This window comes from Carex rostrata, chromosome 2 (genome assembly GCF_964058835.1).
Source record: "Carex rostrata chromosome 2, lpCarRost1.2, whole genome shotgun sequence".
Taxonomy (NCBI): Eukaryota; Viridiplantae; Streptophyta; class Magnoliopsida; order Poales; family Cyperaceae; genus Carex; species Carex rostrata.
This window is the reverse complement of record NC_135919.1, coordinates 11593364-11612462: the sequence shown is the minus strand read 5'-3', so window position 1 is coordinate 11612462 and position 19099 is coordinate 11593364. Positions and strand designations below refer to the sequence as shown.

Here is a 19099-nt window from a genome sequence, read left to right as displayed (position 1 = left end):
CAATACCTCCGCTGAGGTATTACTTTGACCAGTGCCTCTTTCTTCCCATCTTTCTTTTTTATCGGTCTCTCTCTCTCTCTCTAAATCAAGCCTCTTTACCTGGAGTGGTTCTCTGTTGCGCTTTTTTCTCCGTTTTCCTGGAGATCGGACCTGAGGTGGCGAATTCTATAGTTATTTTATTTTAACTGGGAATTCTAGAGTTCTTATAAAGGTTAGTTTTTTTTTTCTTTTTCTTTTATCTTTATTCCCCTCTCCCAGTTTTTGTAATTCGCAAAAAGGTATATATTCTTTGTTGAAAAGATACCATTTGGCCCGGTAATTAGAGATTTTGAATCTGATTGCATTGAATTTATTATCGGCAGACCAAATGCTGTCAGTTTATAGGACTATTGACAAATCTTTTCTAGCTTGTTTTCTTATCCCTGAAGCCCTCTAATTAGATAATAATTGGCGATATCAGAAGATCAGATTTGCTATTTCCTTTAGACGCTCCCTAATGAAATTTAGCTTTGCTTGAATTTGGATTTGAGATTTTGAGCAAATTCGAGACTGTTGAGTTCCCGTCGTCTGTAGAATTCGTTCTTAGTTGGCGAGAAACTATTTACCTGATTCTGTTGTTCTCCTTTTTTTTCTTGCTTTCTGAACATCTTTCATCCCAAATCTCAAGATTTTAAACAGAAATTATGCATTCAGATGGTTTGATTAATTAATTTTATAAATACTATTTTTGGGATTACTGGGAGGGGAATCATCTAGCAATTTCCCAGATTGTATTCTAGAATATTTATTTTCGGTCAAATATTGCACAATTATGAGCTCATGTATTAATTGAGCCCCTGTAGAGGCTTAGAAATTATGTGTTTGAATAGGACTGTCAAAGTTTTATCTAATTGGTCAATCCATAGTTTTGAATTTTCTTGGTCGGCTTGATAGTCAATTTTTTATTATATTTTATTCAAAATGATGAAAAGGCTTACTAATTCCAAATTCATAACAAAGTGTTTGAATCTTCCAAATTTAATTTTCTGTTTGATCAAAACCAGGTCTAAATTTGCAGCTTCAAGTCAATTCAAACAATGGGGTGCTTTTCAGTATTAAGACCAAAGAAAAGAAGCACGCCCGCATTAAATAGACATCCACCAAGCAGAAGTGTGACGCCACCTGTCAGGCTGCCTGAGCCAGAACCAGCTGGACCATCTTTGCAGTCTGCCCCACCAAGTTTCAGAAACCGTGCAAGAACCTCCTCTCAATCGTCCGTTAGCAGCAGGGCCCGCACCTTATCAGCCCCATCTAGCCTTGTTTTAGCAGATCAGGATGCCGTCTTCTACGATCAGGAAGAATCAAAATCAAAAGCAGTGATAAAAGATGAGCATCGGTACTCCAATGCTTTACCTCTCCCGCTTCCATCCCCGGAAGACTCTGGGTCCGCGGCGACTTTGAAAAACTGGGGAAGTTTCAAGACGAGTAGTAATGTCAGTGGGCCCCTCGTCAGTGTGCCTTTAGATTTCTCTGGCCCTCTTCCATTGCCTCCATTGAGTGGAAATGGGCTTAGGAACTTTTCTCATGAGGAAGTCTCAGTGGCATGTCAGCATTTCTCAACTGATCGTTGTATGTCAGAAGGAATCAGTACGACTATGTATAAGGCCACTTTTGGGGATGAGTTGATCGCTACAAAGAAAATCGAGGCTACTGTGACCAGGGTACTGGCTTCATCCCAGGTAAAATTTTCTCAGTTAGAATAAATTCATTGTTTATCCTAGAAATCCTATTATAACTATTACTGCCAATGCAGAAATTATCTACAACCTCCCTTCTTAATTTTTCGAAATTTTTTACCAAATAACACTGTGCCCACCATTTCTGAAAATAAACAGTGAGGAAGGAGGGAACATAAAGTATTAACTCTTCATGTGTTTATTTGTAATCTGTTACTTTTAGGACTATTGATATTCTTATAATATCTAAAGTATCATAAAATAATGTAACTAAGAAGAAAAAGGATTTGCAACTTTTTTACAGACTATAAAGGAGTTTGTAAATGAGGTAAACACGCTTGCCTCCTTGCAAAGCCCTAACCTGTGCAAACTTATTGGGTTCCATGCTCAAGAAGGATCAAATGAACGCATGCTGGTGTATGAGCGGTTATACCACGGTAGCCTAGACCGTTTGCTCCATGGAAGATCTGACGGTGGGCCTGCCATTGACTGGTCGACTCGCATTAAGGTGGCGATCTCTGCTGCTCGTGGCCTTGCCTTCTTGCATGATGAAGGCCCCTTCCAGGTCATAGTCTATCATTTTATTTTATTTTTACCTTCTTTAGACTTTTCCCGTGTTTTATTAATGCAGACCTTTTGTTTGTACTTCGACAGGCTATGTACAATGATTTTTCCACTGCAAATATTCAAATTGACAAGGACTTCAGTGCAAAGTTATCAGGCTACGGATGTGTGACACATAATGCAGACACTGATATATCTAATACATCCACAGTAAGTGCTTCTCTAACTGCTCCCCCCCCCTCCCTCCCCACTCCATATCCTCTGCTGTAACATAAATTTTAGTTTGGAATTCGGACCTTCCAATTAGAATCCGGGCCAATTTGCAAATTCACAGGGGCCCTTTAATATCCGTGCCAATTCAATATGGATGTTCTGGATTCTTTTCTGTAACCACAGACATACTAATACCCCCCCCCCCCCCCCCTAATGGCCTAATCCCTCTTGCACTCTTGCGAGCTCCATTAATACCATCTTTTGGATGGAGAGCTGATGATGGGAGGGAAGGGAGGAACTTCTTTTTTATTTATTTTTTTGGTTTCTTTGGTTTGCAATCTTACAATGCAAATAGTTTAATTTAGTTATATGTGAGTGTTGAGAGTTGCTCTTTATTTCTTTTACTATCATATTTGTGAACTCTGATGCAAAAGTATTTTAATATTAAACCATTTAACGTTTTTTTCAGGCTACAGCAAGTCTATCTGTGGAGACATTGGAGAAAGGATTGCTAACCCCAAAAAGCAATGTCTGGAGTTATGGAATAGTACTTCTTGAGTTAATTACTGGGCGCCGGAACCTCGATCCACGGTATCCAAAGGAAGAACGAAATCTCATTAAATGGAGCAAACCATATCTATCTGATGACTGCCGCCTTTCCCTCATAATGGATCCCAAAATGAAAGGTCGTTTCCCTCCAAAAGCGGCTCGAACTGTTGCCAACATAATTCTTAAGTGTCTCCAGAAAGACCCCTCAGAGAGACCAACCATGCGGTCGATTGCTGATTCTCTGGTGCACGTGCAAGATATGAAGTGCCCGTCAAAGTATCCTTTGCAGGAGCCTGGAAAAGTTATGATGAAGTCCCCAAGTTTTAATGGAATCGCTGTACCAGCCCCATTGCCGCCACCTAGAGCTTGTGCTTCTATGGTTATAACAGAGGATGGAAGGGTTAGTGCTAGTGCTATCAGAAAGCCAACTGCGCCTCCTATTATGCAAGGATTTTGATTGTTTATAGGTTTTCTTTTCATTTTGAATTTTTGGGGGGTTCATTGATTTGTTAATTTATGGTTGTGATTTTTTTCCTTTTCTGATATTAGTAGTATGAAGTGTTCTTACAAAGATGAACAGTGCTTTTCCGTCACCTTTCCTCGGGTGGAAAGTTTAGATTAGGGATTTAAAGTTGTAGATATAACTGCAGAGTGTAGATAAATGTGTTTTGGAAAAGAAAAAAACAAATCAAACATTGAATTCGTATTTTCTTGAGTACCACTTATATGGGTCCTATAAGATAAATTTAGTATACGTTATACCCCGTACATCTTTACTTTTTGGTTTGTGTATAAATAAAATCAAGTAATATTTGGTAAATGGATAAAGTGGAAGATAAGAGGATGATTTTTATCTCATATGAAAAGTGATGATAAGGTTCGATTTTTTTTTAGTAGGATGAGACTATGAAAGTCCTAGTCGTATTCTTTATGAATACAAAATTGTAATTCATTAAAACTTTGGTGAAAGTAAGATTTAAAACCGAATGAAAGATAAATTTTTATCATTTTCTTACTTTAACAGTAATGAAGAAAGCAAAATAATCAACTAATGATATGGTAAAAACAATTGAATCGATACGTCGCATGTCGCTGCATATTTATAATTGAAATTCAAAAGGAAGATATGATATTTCTTTATTTCGGATTTAAGTAATTTACAATCCTGTTTATTCGAGAATTCGCGGATCTCAATGGAAATTATATACAGATAAGTTTTCATGAAACCGATATAAATAGGTGTGAAAACGGATCCGGATTATCCGATGGATATCCGCTCTGTATCCGGCTAAGATTCAAATTCGAATAATCCGGAACGGATAATTTGTGGATCCGGATCCGAATATATATTGAATAAGTAACAAATGATCCGGATACTAGGGGTGTAAACGGTCGAATACAGATCGGGTAGTGGTTTTACTGTATTCGTATCTGTTATAATTTTTCGGATGCGGATGCGGATACGAATATGGATCATATATTAAATGTCACGGATACGGATCGGATATCGGACGGATACGGACATTTTTTATAATTAACTTGTAAGTTACAAAACATCTATTATATTATTAAAATATTATCACTAATTATGTCATAGTGTTATATTATTCATCAAAATATATATCTATATGCAATTTAATAAATTATTCATCTAATATGCAACTTAAAAAATCAATTTAAGAAAATATATCATATTTATTGTAATTTAAAAGTGTAAACAGTCAGATCCCAAAAATTATAACGGATGCGGATATCCGAATATATCCGTTTTCAGACACAAACTGAACTTCTCCGCTGCAGCTCCTTTGTTCGCTACTGCAAACCCCCACTCCCTATCTTATAAATCAGACATCTGAAAGAATACGGCTTACCGTGGGAGTAGCCCAACATCCAGAGTTGCAAACCGGATACATATTTTCTTTCTTTTTTAAATTATAGTCAAATACAACAGGACTGTAAGGATGGCATTCTAATCAAGAGTCACTTTGTTATAAAATATGGCCACGCTCCCAAGGAATCCCATCAGACTAAATTCCCAATAATAAATTGGATATATTTGCATCGTAAATTTTATATGACTCAATTACATCATGATTATTCGTTTCGTATCCGTATTTGAATCCGTATTCGCAGATGATCCGCTCTGTATCTGTATCTGTTTAAGACGAATTTGATTTTGAATTTTAATTTCCATTTATTATCCATAACCGTATCCATATCTGCTTATTGAAATACGGATACAGATATGGTATTAACATTATCCGCTCCAAATCTGCTCCATTTCACCCCTAGATATAAAACATTAACATCTCTAAATTTGAATATAACGAAAAAAATAATTTTATATTTCGGAATCTGTAAAGTAGTAATTTTGTTTATCATCAAATACTCAAATCTTACCAAATAATTTGATATACATATATTATTTACGCCAACTTGATATATTAAAGCAACATATCTATTTAGATCTGTAATTTAGAAGTTACAAAATAAAGCAAGCACTACAGGGGTGTTTGGCAACCCTCTTTAGAAGGTGTAGGATTAAGAATTTAATCTTTGCTAAGGAGAATGTGTTCGGTGAAATGATATGATTAGAAATGAAGACTTAATATGAATAAATTATACATTGTTATATGTAATGACCAAATTATTCTATATTGTTATTGTCATGCAAAATAATTTACGGATAGAATAATTGATATTCACATCTAAGTAAAAAAAAGAGTACTCAAGCTAGTAAATACGAGAAAGCTGATACCGACTAGTACCAGCACTAGAACAGTACCATCAAAAAGGAGGCAGGAGTAAAATATTGTTAAATCCATGCATGGTCAGAATACACCTTAAATTATAACAAATTGATAAATTTGTAATCTATCTGAAACAACCTCAGTCATTCAAATTTCTAATATCTACCGTTAAAGTTAAAACTAAAATAAAATAAAAAGAAAGAAAAGGTCAGATTTTGAGTTTAGAAATTTGAAACTCATCCCGTATATAAAACGCTAATAATCAAACAAGTTATTAAAATTACAGTGAGTCTTCTAATTTTCCACCATAATAAACAAGTAAACATACCCAATTAGTATCGACTAGTAATAGTGCGCAAATTGCAAAGTTAACTGTATATTGATCATCTTTCCAAATGTATACCAATCATCCTTCCAAATGCGCAAGTTAATTTAATTATTTGAGTACCAATGAAAATTAAAAATTGAAGCTCAAATAAAAGCATAATCAAGAGGTGTGCAGAAATAACAAGTTTTTATAAAGAATGAGCTAATGAAAACAACTAAATTGAAAATAGCCACAAATTGAAACTCATTGGACGAATAAAGACAATGACAACAACTAAATTGTAAATCAATTTTTACAAATTAAGAATCAACTGACAAAAACCATAAAGAACTTGAGGCAAAAATAAAGCTCTTGGGATTTGTATTTTGAGAATATAACAGAAAAATTTGAGAAATTAGACTTAACAACTGAGTATCAAATTTTAAACAAATATGCGAAGAAGAGATGAATACCCGTCAAAATGGATATCAATAGAAAGAGCGTCTCACAACAGAGCTCTCTCTAACATTAGATTTAGTAGTTTGCCAATGGCGACCCTGCGAAGCAACGATGAAATTTTTATTCTCGTGCCTAGAAATGTGTGCCAGAAGAGATAAGGAGACCAATAAAAAAATTATAAAGTAAAAGACCTCTTTAAAAAAGCGATCCCAATTGGGGGTAGATACGTCTAAAAATTCAAAAAGTGACCTTAAGGAGGCTCAAAAGCTGCCCATTTCTTAAGGAGGGGCTGAGACTGCCTTAGTAAAGTGTCGCTAAGGAAGTCATTTAATCCCAACTGAGGAACACCTGGTCGGCAGAATTAAGGCCTTAAGGATTGCTAAGGAGGTTTAATTCCATGTGCCGAATAGGTACTACATTTTAACATAATTTTTTACTAATTTTTAAGATAGGTACAAAATCACTGTGTTTAGATGATCCACAATTTTTTTAAAAACAATGATTTTGTAACTATCTTAAAAAATAATAAAAAAGTTTAAAAAAATATAAAATTTGATCTCTAAACACATTTTAACGTGGATATTATGTGAGTGGTTCAAATCTTTTATTTTAACTTTGAAATCGAAAATAAAGATGCTAGAGATGATTGGATCATGAAACCCATGAAACAATGGAGCATTTGAGCTCTCATCTTTCGGGAATAAGAGTAGACAAATATGAAATTTCTAATAAGAGAAACATTTGCAATTATAGATCCTTATATATTGCTCTTAGGTCATGTTTGGTTGTGGAGTAAAGTTAATTCGGATTAACTTTCTTACTCCAAGCTAAGATAGATTAAAATTATTATGTTTGGTTCAGTGTTTTAAAATGCGGTTTTGTTCATGCATGCGGAAGGCCACTGCATACCGCATATGCGGATTTTCATGCGGATTTATATATGCGGATTTTAAAATAAAAATTCACGTATATATATATATATTCATATTCATATATTTGAATTTATTTTCACATAATGACATAACCAACAATAGTTTTTTTGACTTTTTTCACATAAATTTTAATTAAAATACAATCAAATTATCAAAACCGCATGAAAGAACTACATGGCCTCATATTTCAATCCGTGTGGCCACATTTTTAATCCGCATATGCACTTTTTTATTTCGCATGACCGCATATTCGGACCGCATATGCGGCCGCATGGTCAAAACCGCATGGGCATTCTGAGCACGGCTGCCGACTGCATACGCATATGCAGTCGCATATGCGGCCCATGCGGCCGCATTTTAAAACACTGCTTTGGTTAGAGGTTGATTGGAGTTTGGTGAAGTAAGATAGAGAAAAAAATTATAATATTGTGTTACTCTAATTGCGGAACCCACAGGTGGAGTAAGTTACTCCACCTCTCTAGATGAAGTAACTTAATCCGAATTAACTCAAATGTTACTCCATCTTACTCTTTCAAATTTACTTCTCGTTTGGTTCTTTAAAGATGGAGTAGAGGGTTTACTCCACTACTTACTCCACAACCAAACATGACCTTAAGTCTTAACCATATAGATTTAGTGTTGCCAGCTTGATGCTTCTACATAAATGTTATACAGTTTCCGGAACAGAATATCTGTGGCGTCTGGGATATCACGTGGAGCCCACCGCAGGGACAGCGCACGTATGTGTTCACATGAGGTTACATGATGATGGTCACAGATTCTTTAATGGAAAATAGAGAAAGATAATGAGATTACCCTACCTTGAAACATAAACGGAGAACACTGTGAGCTGTTTATGCTTTGATTGTTTCATATCATGCTGAAACCGAGTGGCTTTAATTCCATGTTATCTTTGCCGGATCCGTATCCTCCCAGGTACCTGATTCAACACAATTAAAACGGACGGCTCAGATTTACTCTCGGTTCTTTCTCGGGGATAGCGCAGGGGAGAGTATTATTTGTGCTTTGAGATTCGTGCCAAGTTAAAAAAACAATTTTGGGCCGTCCAATTCAATTGTACTCAGTCCCTTAACCTGAGAGAATGTGAATTCATCTTTGCATGCTGGTAATATTTATTCCGAGGAGTTTCGTGCATAGATTATTACGTAGAAGATTAAAAAATTTAAAAATATAATATCAAAAAATATTATTTATAGTAACGTGTGTATAAATGATTTTGAATGATTATCGCTTTTAGTATTTCACAAAATATATAATTACAAAAATAAATGTCAAAACTAATAATGGCTTTCATTTAAAAAAAAAGAAGAATAAGTGATTTTCGTCAACCGGAAATAAAACGAAACTTCAGAAAATCGTCTTTTGAAAAAGCGAACCAAATGCTTCCTAAGACATAATTCGCATTCTCCGCATTAACTCAAATATTGAGTTAAAAACTTAAGACCATCCGATTTAAATCTACACTAATATTAAAGGGTCCCGTGCGATATAGGTGTGGACCAGATTAATCTGAATTCTGATTGTACAATCTAAAAATTAACTCAAACAGTACGTTAATAAAAAGGATATGAATTCTCTAAAATTGTGCTCCGCAACGTTGTGTGTAACGGAATATTAATATTAACTCCTCGATCTCTCATTTCTTCCGATTATTCTAGTGTTTTGCTCTTCTTCAAACTATGCATTTCAGTACATTACGCGCTCACAGTAGTTATATAAAGTTCCGAAGGCACAAACATGATGCTAGCTAGACTGTGCTTTGATGTGAAAAATATTGAATTTGTTAACGCATGCGGTCAAAATACCTTTCTGAAAGTGAAAGCACGTACACAGTTCTGGACCCTTCGCGGTTTTTACTTTGTCGCAATTTTCATGGGAAAAACGTGGGACTGTGAATGCATCAGTTCACAGTAGCATTAGTTTATGCTTCATTTTTAACTTTACTGCAGCGAGTTAATTCATTTTATTTTATTTTTCCCACTAGCATTATACAAAAGCTTAATTAAAAAGGAATAATTAGAGTTATACATGATCTCAGTAGTTGCATGTTTCGTCTCGTCAATGAAATCATGATATGAGTGCCGTCCAAATTAATTAAGAATGTGTTATAAAAAAGAATCGGGATGAGAACAGAGATGAAAGTTTGAGAACAGTTTAATCAATGTCAAGGCACTCATTACATAATAATCCACTTGCTCATATATAGCATGTCGTGGCTTCCAGTTTTCAACTTAAAAAAAAATATTTTATATTGAAAGATAACGGTGTTTTGTATATTAATTGCTAATCAGTCAATGCTACGGTTTATTTAAATTTAGTTTTAGAGTTTGCCGATCTCAATTTCTATATATTTGTATATTTTTTTGTTACTGTTTTCTGAACCGTCCAATAACATGGACAATAAAAAAATAACATGATAAATTACTCAAAAAGTTTCTGCAGAAAAATACGAACTGCCATATTACTTTAAAATTTTATTTTCATCTTAAACACATCAAACACATATTTATTGAATAAAAAAATTATGTAAATATTAAACATTCCATCAAAATAAATAAATTAATTATAAATTAACCAATAAGAAAAATGAATGATGTGACATGGTTAAAAATTTTAAACTTAATATATTTTGCATCTAAATTTCTGACAAATTTACCATCTCATGCTTTGATTAAATCCTCCTTGCCTCTTGTTCATAGAAATTTTCCCTTTTCTCTGAGATCTCCATCCATGAAAAACCAACTTAAATTTGAGCCACCACTTTACAGCCAAATGCAACCTCCGTGCTTTCTTCTTCGGGTCAATTTCAATCAACCGTTGGTTCTGTATAGTATTAAACCGGGGCATGGCGAACCGAGCCGGGCTCGGTGCAGAGAAGCTCCTCCTTAAAATGGCCCGGTTTAGTTGAACCTCGACACTGAACCGCTCAAAATCATCAAACAGTGTTATCTCACGGTCTCCAAAACAGACATCTAAACTTGGTCTTGCTCCATTAATACCTTCCATTGTAAAAACAGCATGTGAAACAGAGAATGGACTTTCTCTGTCTGTTTGTCTATAGAAGGGATGAATGAATGACACTTATAGCATGGGATCAGTTGGCATGCATGCATGTGCTCTTTAATTTAATGAAGGTGTGTTGAATGTATTTGACTTGTGGAGAAGGCAATGCATCAAATTGTTCTTTGATGATAATTGTTGCTAGGAATTGAGGGACCACTGATAAAAAAAAAAATAATGCGTTGGTTCGTTGCTGTGTTAAGAAGCAGTTGCATTGCCGCATTTCATTTCAATTGGATTTAGATCTGATCCGAGCTAGGGAAGGAAACAGAGTCACATTATTTTATCGTGAATACGGCTGTAGATATGAATATTGATAATTATGCAGATATAGATGATTAGATTCTGACAAAACAGATTATATCTTTTTTATTTACACCTATGAGCGATTGTGCCCAGATTTGCTGCTCTATTACAGATAACTTCATATTCGGCCATTTTTATTAAAATCATAAAACAAAAGGTTTTTACAAAAGTGCCCCCTGTTTACTTTTCTTTTAAAACTGTCCCAACCGTCAGGGGATGGGCTGCCCACAGTTTTAGCTGACCGTCCGGAGCAGAGGCGGTCCTCTATTTTTTTTTTAATTTTTAGAGATCTTAATATTTTTATTTAAATAATTTTGTGAAATTATAATTTTCTTGTTTAGAGTGTACGCCAAAAAATAAGACATTTGATATATTTATAAAGTGATATCGTAACTTTTTATAACTTTGATTTGATTTGTCAGTTGGATATTACAAGTCTAAAGATAACACTAATTAAGAACATTTGATATATTTGAATAAAATAAATTATTAAGAATCAAGGCCAAGTCCTTAATTAGTGTTATCTTTAGACTTGTGATATCCAACTGACAAATCAAATCAAAGTTATAAAGAGTTACGACATCACTTCATAAATATATCAAATATCTTATTTTTTTGACATACACTATAAACAAGAAAACTACAACTTCACAAAATTATTTAAATAAAAATATTAAGATCTCTAAATAAAATAAAATAGAGGATCGCCTGGCCCCCAAGCGGTCAGGTCCCTAGTGGATCGCCCCTGCCCTGGGCAGTCAACTAGGACTATGGGCCACCCGTCCCCCTGGCAGTTGGGGGGCAGTTTAAAAAAAAAAAGTGAACAGGGGAACACTTTTGTAAAAACCTTTTTTTTTTTAAGTTTTAATAAAAATGGCCGCTTCATATGCTTTTAAAATTTTAATTTCTATTGAGTTGGTGTAGGTTTTGTCAAAATTCAAAAAGTAAATTATAAGTTTGATGAGGCACAATGAAATTATAGAAATTAAAGGCATTTGAATCTTTCTCTAAATAAATTAGAGTGAGATCATGATAATATGCATATTATGGATTTGCTCATGATAATAATTTATATTTTTATTTGCAAAGTTCAAACAGTTGATCTCAATAGTTAAACATGATATTCATATGTATTTGGAGATAAAATTTTATATTTTTTAGATAGGTTGAAAATCACCGCGAAAGGCTTTCGGATGATTCAGAATTTTTAAATCAGTTGATTTTTTGTCTATTTAAAAATAGTAAAAATAATCATAAAAATATAAATTTGGTTATAAATATTTTTTTTGGTAGAAAGCCCGTAGGCGATTATATTGATTGAAATATATACAAACTAGTTGTTATATAAGATTAGACAACGAGTGTCTGAGAAAATATACAGCTCTAAACAAACAAACAAAAAAATGCACAAGAGTATGCGCATCTCTGAACACACAATTGGATCATCCTTGCTTGATTGGAGTGATAGGAATCTAGTGATTGTTATCTCTGTATGCATATTGCAGTCGAGAAGGCATTGAATCCATATTGGACCGGGAACTGAATTATTAGACAAGGACAGTCACCAATCAGCTGAGAGGGCACTGGATCAAACAGGACAGCCACCTCTAAGTAAAGAGAGAAGAGAAGAGGCAGAAGCAACACAAAAGCAACAAACAAACATCAAAGCAAAAACGGAAGATATACCTACTGTACACAGACGGGAGACCAATCACCCTTCTATCACCAAAAAGGAGAAGGCACCCGCAGCTGATCCGTTACTTCGTCTCACACTCAACGAGAGGGGCTTTGTTTTTTTTTTCCTTTTTGTTTCGCCTCTGTTCGCCTCGCATATCGCACCACTTTATTTACCGTCTACAAATACATTTTGAGTGAGTCTATGGTACTATGCATATCACGGGTTGTTACTGTGCTACGGCTCTATATTCGAGTTTTCAAATCCTAACGGTCGATCCGAACCGTTCATCTTGTTCTCCATATTAATATGTGTTTGGAGACCAAATTTTATATTTTTTGAAATTTGTTTACTATTTTTTTAGATATTTAGAAAATCACTTGATCTGAAAATTCTGGACCATCCAAAAACAGTGATTTTCAATAAATCTAAAAAAATAGTAAACAAATTTCAAAAAATGTAAAATTTGGTCTCCAAATACATATTAATATGGAGAACAAGATGAACGGTTCGGATCGACCATTAGGATTTGAAAACTCGAATATAGAGCCATAGCACGGTGCTAAATTGTAATATGCATAGTACCATAGACTCACTCATACATTTTTATATATAGATCACACTGAGCAGCTCACATCAAACTGTTTAAACTTCAAAAATAGTTATACAAAACCCATAACACGGACTGTTTTGTAATATGCATATCACCATTCACCATAAAAAAACTCAAAAATAAATTAAACATGCCCAACTAACGCGGTCAATTTGGGCCAAACAGGCCGACTAATTTTCTTCCAGTTTAAGATATCAGTTTGACGCTCTAGCGACTCAGCGAGCATCTCCATTTCTCCGATCTCATTCGCTTCTCAAATCCAAGATCAGCACTTCAATTAACAACCAAAAATAACCTAATTTTGTTGCTTCCTTTGTTCAAACGAGGTTAGAAGCATAATATACCCCACTTGTTCCTCTTCGAATGATCAGATCTTCCTACAATTGATTCTGTCCGAGTTCTTAATTGCTCGCTAATGGATAGAGCTCTCGTTTTGATGCTACTGTTGCTGTCGATCTCTCAAGTATCTACTGCTTCTTTTAGGGTTCTTTTGGAAGATGAAGTGTCTGGGAAGGTACAAAAACATTGATTGACCTTGTACTTAATTCTTGCATTTGTGGTAAATAGTAGTTGAAATTCTATTTATAGATGTTAATTTATCTTCTAAAATTTTAATCACGTATTAGGATTTCCAAAATTACACTTACTATTTCTAGTTTTGACATATTGTTGCTTTTTTTGAAATAATAGCATGTAATATCCCTATGGGACTGAAGAATTTATTATGATCGTGATATAGAAACCATAAGAGCATACAAAGAAATCAATTGGGAAAAGGATTGCTCTTGAATATTATCAAATTTTATAGCAATGGTCATGAGATTGGTTAAACAATTGCCTGCACAATTAAAGCTCTAATAATAGCAAGTGTTAGTGTAGAAAGAAAATGTCATAGTGACACAAATAATGGAAAATAAAAATATACTTTTGCTCACTTTTCCAAGTCCCTTTTTTCAGGTAAATTTGCCCCTGGAAAATTTCCCTTCAAAGGATAAAGTAGATAAGCAGTCTATAACCTCTCATACAAATAATCCCAATAACCAATCTGAACAAGCACACCCAGATTTGGTTGGATTAGATAAGAAAGAAACACAGGAGCCTTCTCCTCCAGCCGGAACACAGAAAACCCTAAATCCTAAACAAGAAAATCTTACAGTATTGGCCCCACCTGTCAGCCAAGAGACTAAGAAATCGACAAATTCAAGTGAGGAAGGAGGTGGAGTTGGGACTGATAGGACTGGTACCAAAACAGATACAGGGACAAAACCGGAAGAGAATGTTGGTAAGATCAAAGGGCTCTGTGATGTGGCATCTGAAAAATGTTTAAATGAGGATAATTGGACTGCATGTCTCCAAAATGCTGCTAATGGTAAACCTTTTTCTTTTGCCTTGTTTGGGTTTTCTTAATTAAAATTTGCTCATGGTAAAAAATTAGGAAATTTCTTACTAGCTGGTAGCTGGCATGTCTTATTTTGTTGCAAAATTGTACATACCTAACTTGACTGCCAGACACAGAGCTACAAGTTGTGACCCCATCTAATACCAATGATTTTGTTTTTCCTTAAAAATACCACAGTGATGTTTCCAGTTTTCATGATTTTCAACGCAATTCCTTAGAAAGAATGCCTGCTTTTACTCGATTGTAGTTCTGCATTACTGACTGCAAGAAAAAAAATTGAGCTAAGAACAATAAGTAAATAGCATCACATAATATAAAGGAAAGGGTTGGATGCTAGCAGGGACAGAGCCAGACTTTCTAACTCTGGGGGTCAAACATTAATGGGGGTCAATCATAAAAATTTTCTTACTACGAATGGGGTCGATTTTACAATATCCATAAATTTTGCTCTAAACTATATAAAAAATCATGCACAAGCACATAAAATTTGAAAATTAATGGGGGTCAATTAACCCCCATTCTTACTTACTATATCCGCCTCTGGATGCTAGTGTACTCCCTGTAAACCAAAATATGAATTCCACTCAAGAACCAAGACGTCTTGTTTTCATTGTGCCAAGGCAGACAATCAATTCAAGCATATGGCAATGCTTCTTAATCATTTTGTTTGGAGTCGGTTTTAAGAAAACATTTGGTCGGAAAAGGAAAACACCTAGGCCATTTTTGCTGCCCTTTTTAAATCTATTTTTAACTCTCTTTTGATGTGTTGGTAAGGAAAACCCTTACAATCTAACCTATTTTGGATTCATTGCGGTTACTCCTGTAGCAAATTCCTATATCCTCGATCTATTTCCTTTCCATAATATAATGATCCACTTTTAGAAACTTGCCACATGTGCTCTAACAGATTTAGCAACGTTTTGCATGAGCTTCAATAGAAATTCTGGAATAAAAATGCAATTCTGTTTTTTTTGTCATGTGCTTTAACAAGTCAATCTAAGGTGTAATATTTCAAATGAAAAATGGTACCCATTCCCTGTGATTTTTTTATAACATCAGGTTAAGCACTGTCTGTGTATGTGTGTAATTCTTGCATATAAAAATGATGCAAGAATATGATAAGGATTGCAATGGAAGGGATTAACTTCACTGAATATGATAAGGATTGTTTCAAATTCTATGATAGTATTATTCAGGTCTCTCTTCTTTCTCTGCATGCTTTGTGTACCTTTGTTTATGTCATATCAGCTAGATATAAGTATATAACCTTTTCTAATTTTAATCCAGATTCGAAAGAAATAGTCCTTATAGTAGAGAACAAAGGCGAAAATGACATTTCCATTGATGTAAAATCCACACCACCCCTCGTGCTTGATTCCAAGAAGCTAGATCTCGCCAAACACAATTATATCAAGGTTTGATTCTCTCTCTTCCTCCCTCGAGTGGTATTCTTCCGTGAGGGTTTATGCACTTCTATTTTTGTTATGTTTTATATTATTAGTTAATATCCATATTTGAGTTGGTTTAGATAACTAGATGTATGTGTGTCTTAGCTTCTGTTTTAGAGATGCAAAGTAGATTGCATCACGTCTTAGTAGTTTATACTTGTGTAACAGTAATACAAGTCTTCTATTCTCTTTCATTCTTTTATCTCGATATGAACTTAAAGCTCAAAATCTTTTAAGCTCAAGTCATTTATTTTGATTTCTGATATTTGGTGGCTAATCAGGTGAAGATCCTAATAAGTGACTCCAACCATGCAGCTGATATCACTGTAAATGCTGGTAAAGGTGATTGCATCTTGCACATAAAATCATCTACTGGAACTTATGACTGGCAGAAACCGTTTCAGCAATTTGCCAGCTATGCCACCCAGTTTACACCTATTTACGGTGCGTATTTGTTAATTTTTACCAGTGTAATTTCCCTTGTTATATGGGCTTGTTGCAAGTTTGTAAGGGGGAGGAGGCGATCTGTCGGCAGTCCTGCTTATCAGCAACTAGAGATGGGTGGGGTCCAGAATTCCCAGTCCAACTCAACGAATGCTGTTGTGGTGAACACAGCTGATGGGTGGGAGAATGGATGGGACGATAATTGGGATGATGAAGAGGCAGCTGTCGGTAGACCTGTTGCTGCAAATGGTGTTTCTGTAGATGGGCTTTCTTCGAGATCTAATAACAACGGTAACAGTAAAGATGGATGGGATTTTGATTGGGATGATTAAGAAACACAAACGACTAATTCCCGATCTAATTCATTGTGTTTATGTAAAATTTATAAAATTTTGATGACATTTAATATTAAGTCAAGCAATAAAAAAAAATTAAGTTTATTTTTAATGCATTCATTTTTCATCATTTTTTTACCTCATGACTTGATACTAAATGCCATCAAAAATTTATAAATGTTGCATGTAAATACATCACTTGTGGAGTAATCGATCTGAACAGTTTGGATATGTCGTTTGAAGTATAATTGACATGTTTTGGAGACCGGTGGCATTTAGGTTGAAATGCCACCGATTGTCAGCCAAACTTTTTACGGTGTATAATTGTAAGATAGAGTGTATACTGGAGGCTGGCTCCTCTTTGTTCTTTACATAGAATGAAGAGATCCTTGTTCTATATGGGCTGATGATAACCAGCAGGGCCCAAATTGCACCTGCTCCATTTGATTGTTTTTTTTTGTGAGTAGCCTTAGAGGAGATGCAATTAGGTCCATGTAATTTTAATCAAATGGGCCCTGGTAAAGCAACGTTTATGCAGTTCAGTTGTGAAACTGGAGAGGAGCCTGCTTGAATGATTAGAACATTGTACCTGGGGTGTTTTGGCGTGCTCGTCTTTTCTTTTTGTCCATCTTTCTCAGAATTTTGATTTGTCAAATGTCCAATTTACACATTTAAATGCACGAATTACTGTATGGCAGACAAAGTAGATATATAAATTATTTGTTTGTGAGACTTATTTTTCGTTGACGCTGGCCAGTGCCTTTTTTTGTTTATTTTATCCTCATTTTTCTTTAGAGTAAAAAGTGGTCTAACTATATTAGTTTAATTTTCTTTTGTGCTTGGTAAAAATTAATAGACGATATGGCCGACTATATTCTAGTTTCAGATTTAGCAAGGAACCAGATGTTATGCAAAAGATTTTAGTTGTAGTTAAATTACACACTTAATCATGCTATGAGATGCATATCAGACATCACATAATATCAGTGTTCAAATAGCAGCAATAGTGGCATTTTAATGTTCTCAAAGTTAGCTATGTGATAAAAGTGTGCTAATTTAGCTATGACAGCTATAGCGTTAATAGCGGTCCGTAATAATGCGTAGAATGTAGTGTAAATAGTGCATGTTATGCTACATGCTTTTATCTAAAGACCCAAACTGAAATTTTTTTTAAAAAAATTATAAGTTTATACTATGATGGTTATGTTATTTTGAATATGAAAAGATAGTTTATGATATTATTAAGGATATTTGGAATATCAATTTGGACTTTGTATTGTTTAATATGAATATTATAATTATTTAATCAATTTGATGTTACTAATTTTTCTATGGGACTTTAGATAATGTTAATAATTAGTAGAAATGAAGAATATAATTTTTGAAAGGAAAAAAAAAAGGACGTGTACTATTCACATACTTTTCTTGAGCCTTTCTGAGATTAATTCACATACTTTTCATTTTGCCTTTCTGAGATGACGTGGTCGCTATTTAGAACTTTGCATAATGTTATATCCTACGTTGATTAAAGAAGATGTAAGAATCAAGCAAAGTGAACATGCTCCCTGAGGTATTTGCTTCACAAGCCAGTTGTGATGATACAAGCCCACATAGGCAAGTAGCAATTGAACGCATAAAGCTAGACAATAGATATCCTTACTTTGAAAAACCTAATCATTGGTTGTGGTTACTGGTTAGTGCTGCTATAATGTGTTCTTTGAAATTAAAGAGATCACATGTGGCCATAATGGACGTTATCAAAGGTACAACAGTTGTTGCTGCATCTGTAACATTTAGCAGTAATAATTTACCTAATCCCTTGATTTTTTTTTTAATCTCAAAAAATCAAGGGATTAGGTAAATTGTTACTGCTAATGGTTACATAACAACAATTGTATGATATAATGGAAGTATATTGTAGAAGTTGTACACTTAGATTAGAGAAAAAAAAAAATCTCACCGTAGATTTCTAATCCCTATTGAGGTGAAAAATGGAGTAAAGATTTTACCAGAGCAGTTTTGATTTCATGCAGAGTAGGGACTATAGAATCAAAATAGTGTTACATATAATTAGTGCGCTACATGAAGCCAAAACTGTTCTGTTAAAATATTTGCCTGAAAAATAACCCTTGTCAATAAACCAAAAACAATTAAGGCTAACATCTAGCAGGGGTCACAAGAGATGCACTCAATGAATACGTACATGTGGTTAACAAAATTTCTCAAAGGGGACATCATGGTGTCCCTCAATGAAATAGTTAAACAGGTCAGCACGAGGTTCTTATTGCCTCTTTTTTTTCGCATTTGTC

General features: G+C 34.5%; 2 protein-coding genes across 2 annotated transcripts; both read left to right on the top strand.

The window, feature by feature from the left end:
• Positions 1-3729, top strand: ATSIK (Protein kinase superfamily protein). The gene is made up of 5 exons (XM_078325033.1): positions 1-211; positions 1044-1718; positions 2020-2280; positions 2370-2489; positions 2962-3729. The coding sequence occupies exons 2-5, from the start codon at positions 1077-1079 to the stop codon at positions 3496-3498; spliced, it is 1560 nt and encodes a 519-aa protein (XP_078181159.1). The 5' UTR covers positions 1-211; positions 1044-1076; the 3' UTR covers positions 3499-3729.
• A 9589-nt stretch (positions 3730-13318) lies between these two features.
• Positions 13319-17526, top strand: LOC144574896 (uncharacterized). The gene is made up of 4 exons (XM_078324991.1): positions 13319-13678; positions 14122-14533; positions 15851-15978; positions 16293-17526. Exons 1-4 carry the CDS (start codon positions 13580-13582, stop codon positions 16785-16787), a joined length of 1134 nt encoding a protein of 377 aa, XP_078181117.1. The 5' UTR covers positions 13319-13579; the 3' UTR covers positions 16788-17526.
• Positions 17527-19099: the final 1573 nt, after the last annotated feature.

Bases quoted from the DNA above. Each gene is read 5' to 3' on its own strand.
- LOC144574896 (XM_078324991.1), top strand. From the start codon at position 13,580: ATGGATAGAGCTCTCGTTTTGATGCTACTGTTGCTGTCGATCTCTCAA. The intron at 14,534-15,850 runs GTAAACCTTTTT...ATTTTAATCCAG, and splicing joins TCTCCAAAATGCTGCTAATG to ATTCGAAAGAAATAGTCCTT. The intron at 15,979-16,292 runs GTTTGATTCTCT...GTGGCTAATCAG, and splicing joins CCAAACACAATTATATCAAG to GTGAAGATCCTAATAAGTGA.
- ATSIK (XM_078325033.1), top strand. From the start codon at position 1,077: ATGGGGTGCTTTTCAGTATTAAGACCAAAGAAAAGAAGCACGCCCGCA. The intron at 2,281-2,369 runs GTCATAGTCTAT...GTACTTCGACAG, and splicing joins ATGATGAAGGCCCCTTCCAG to GCTATGTACAATGATTTTTC. The intron at 2,490-2,961 runs GTAAGTGCTTCT...CGTTTTTTTCAG, and splicing joins ATATATCTAATACATCCACA to GCTACAGCAAGTCTATCTGT.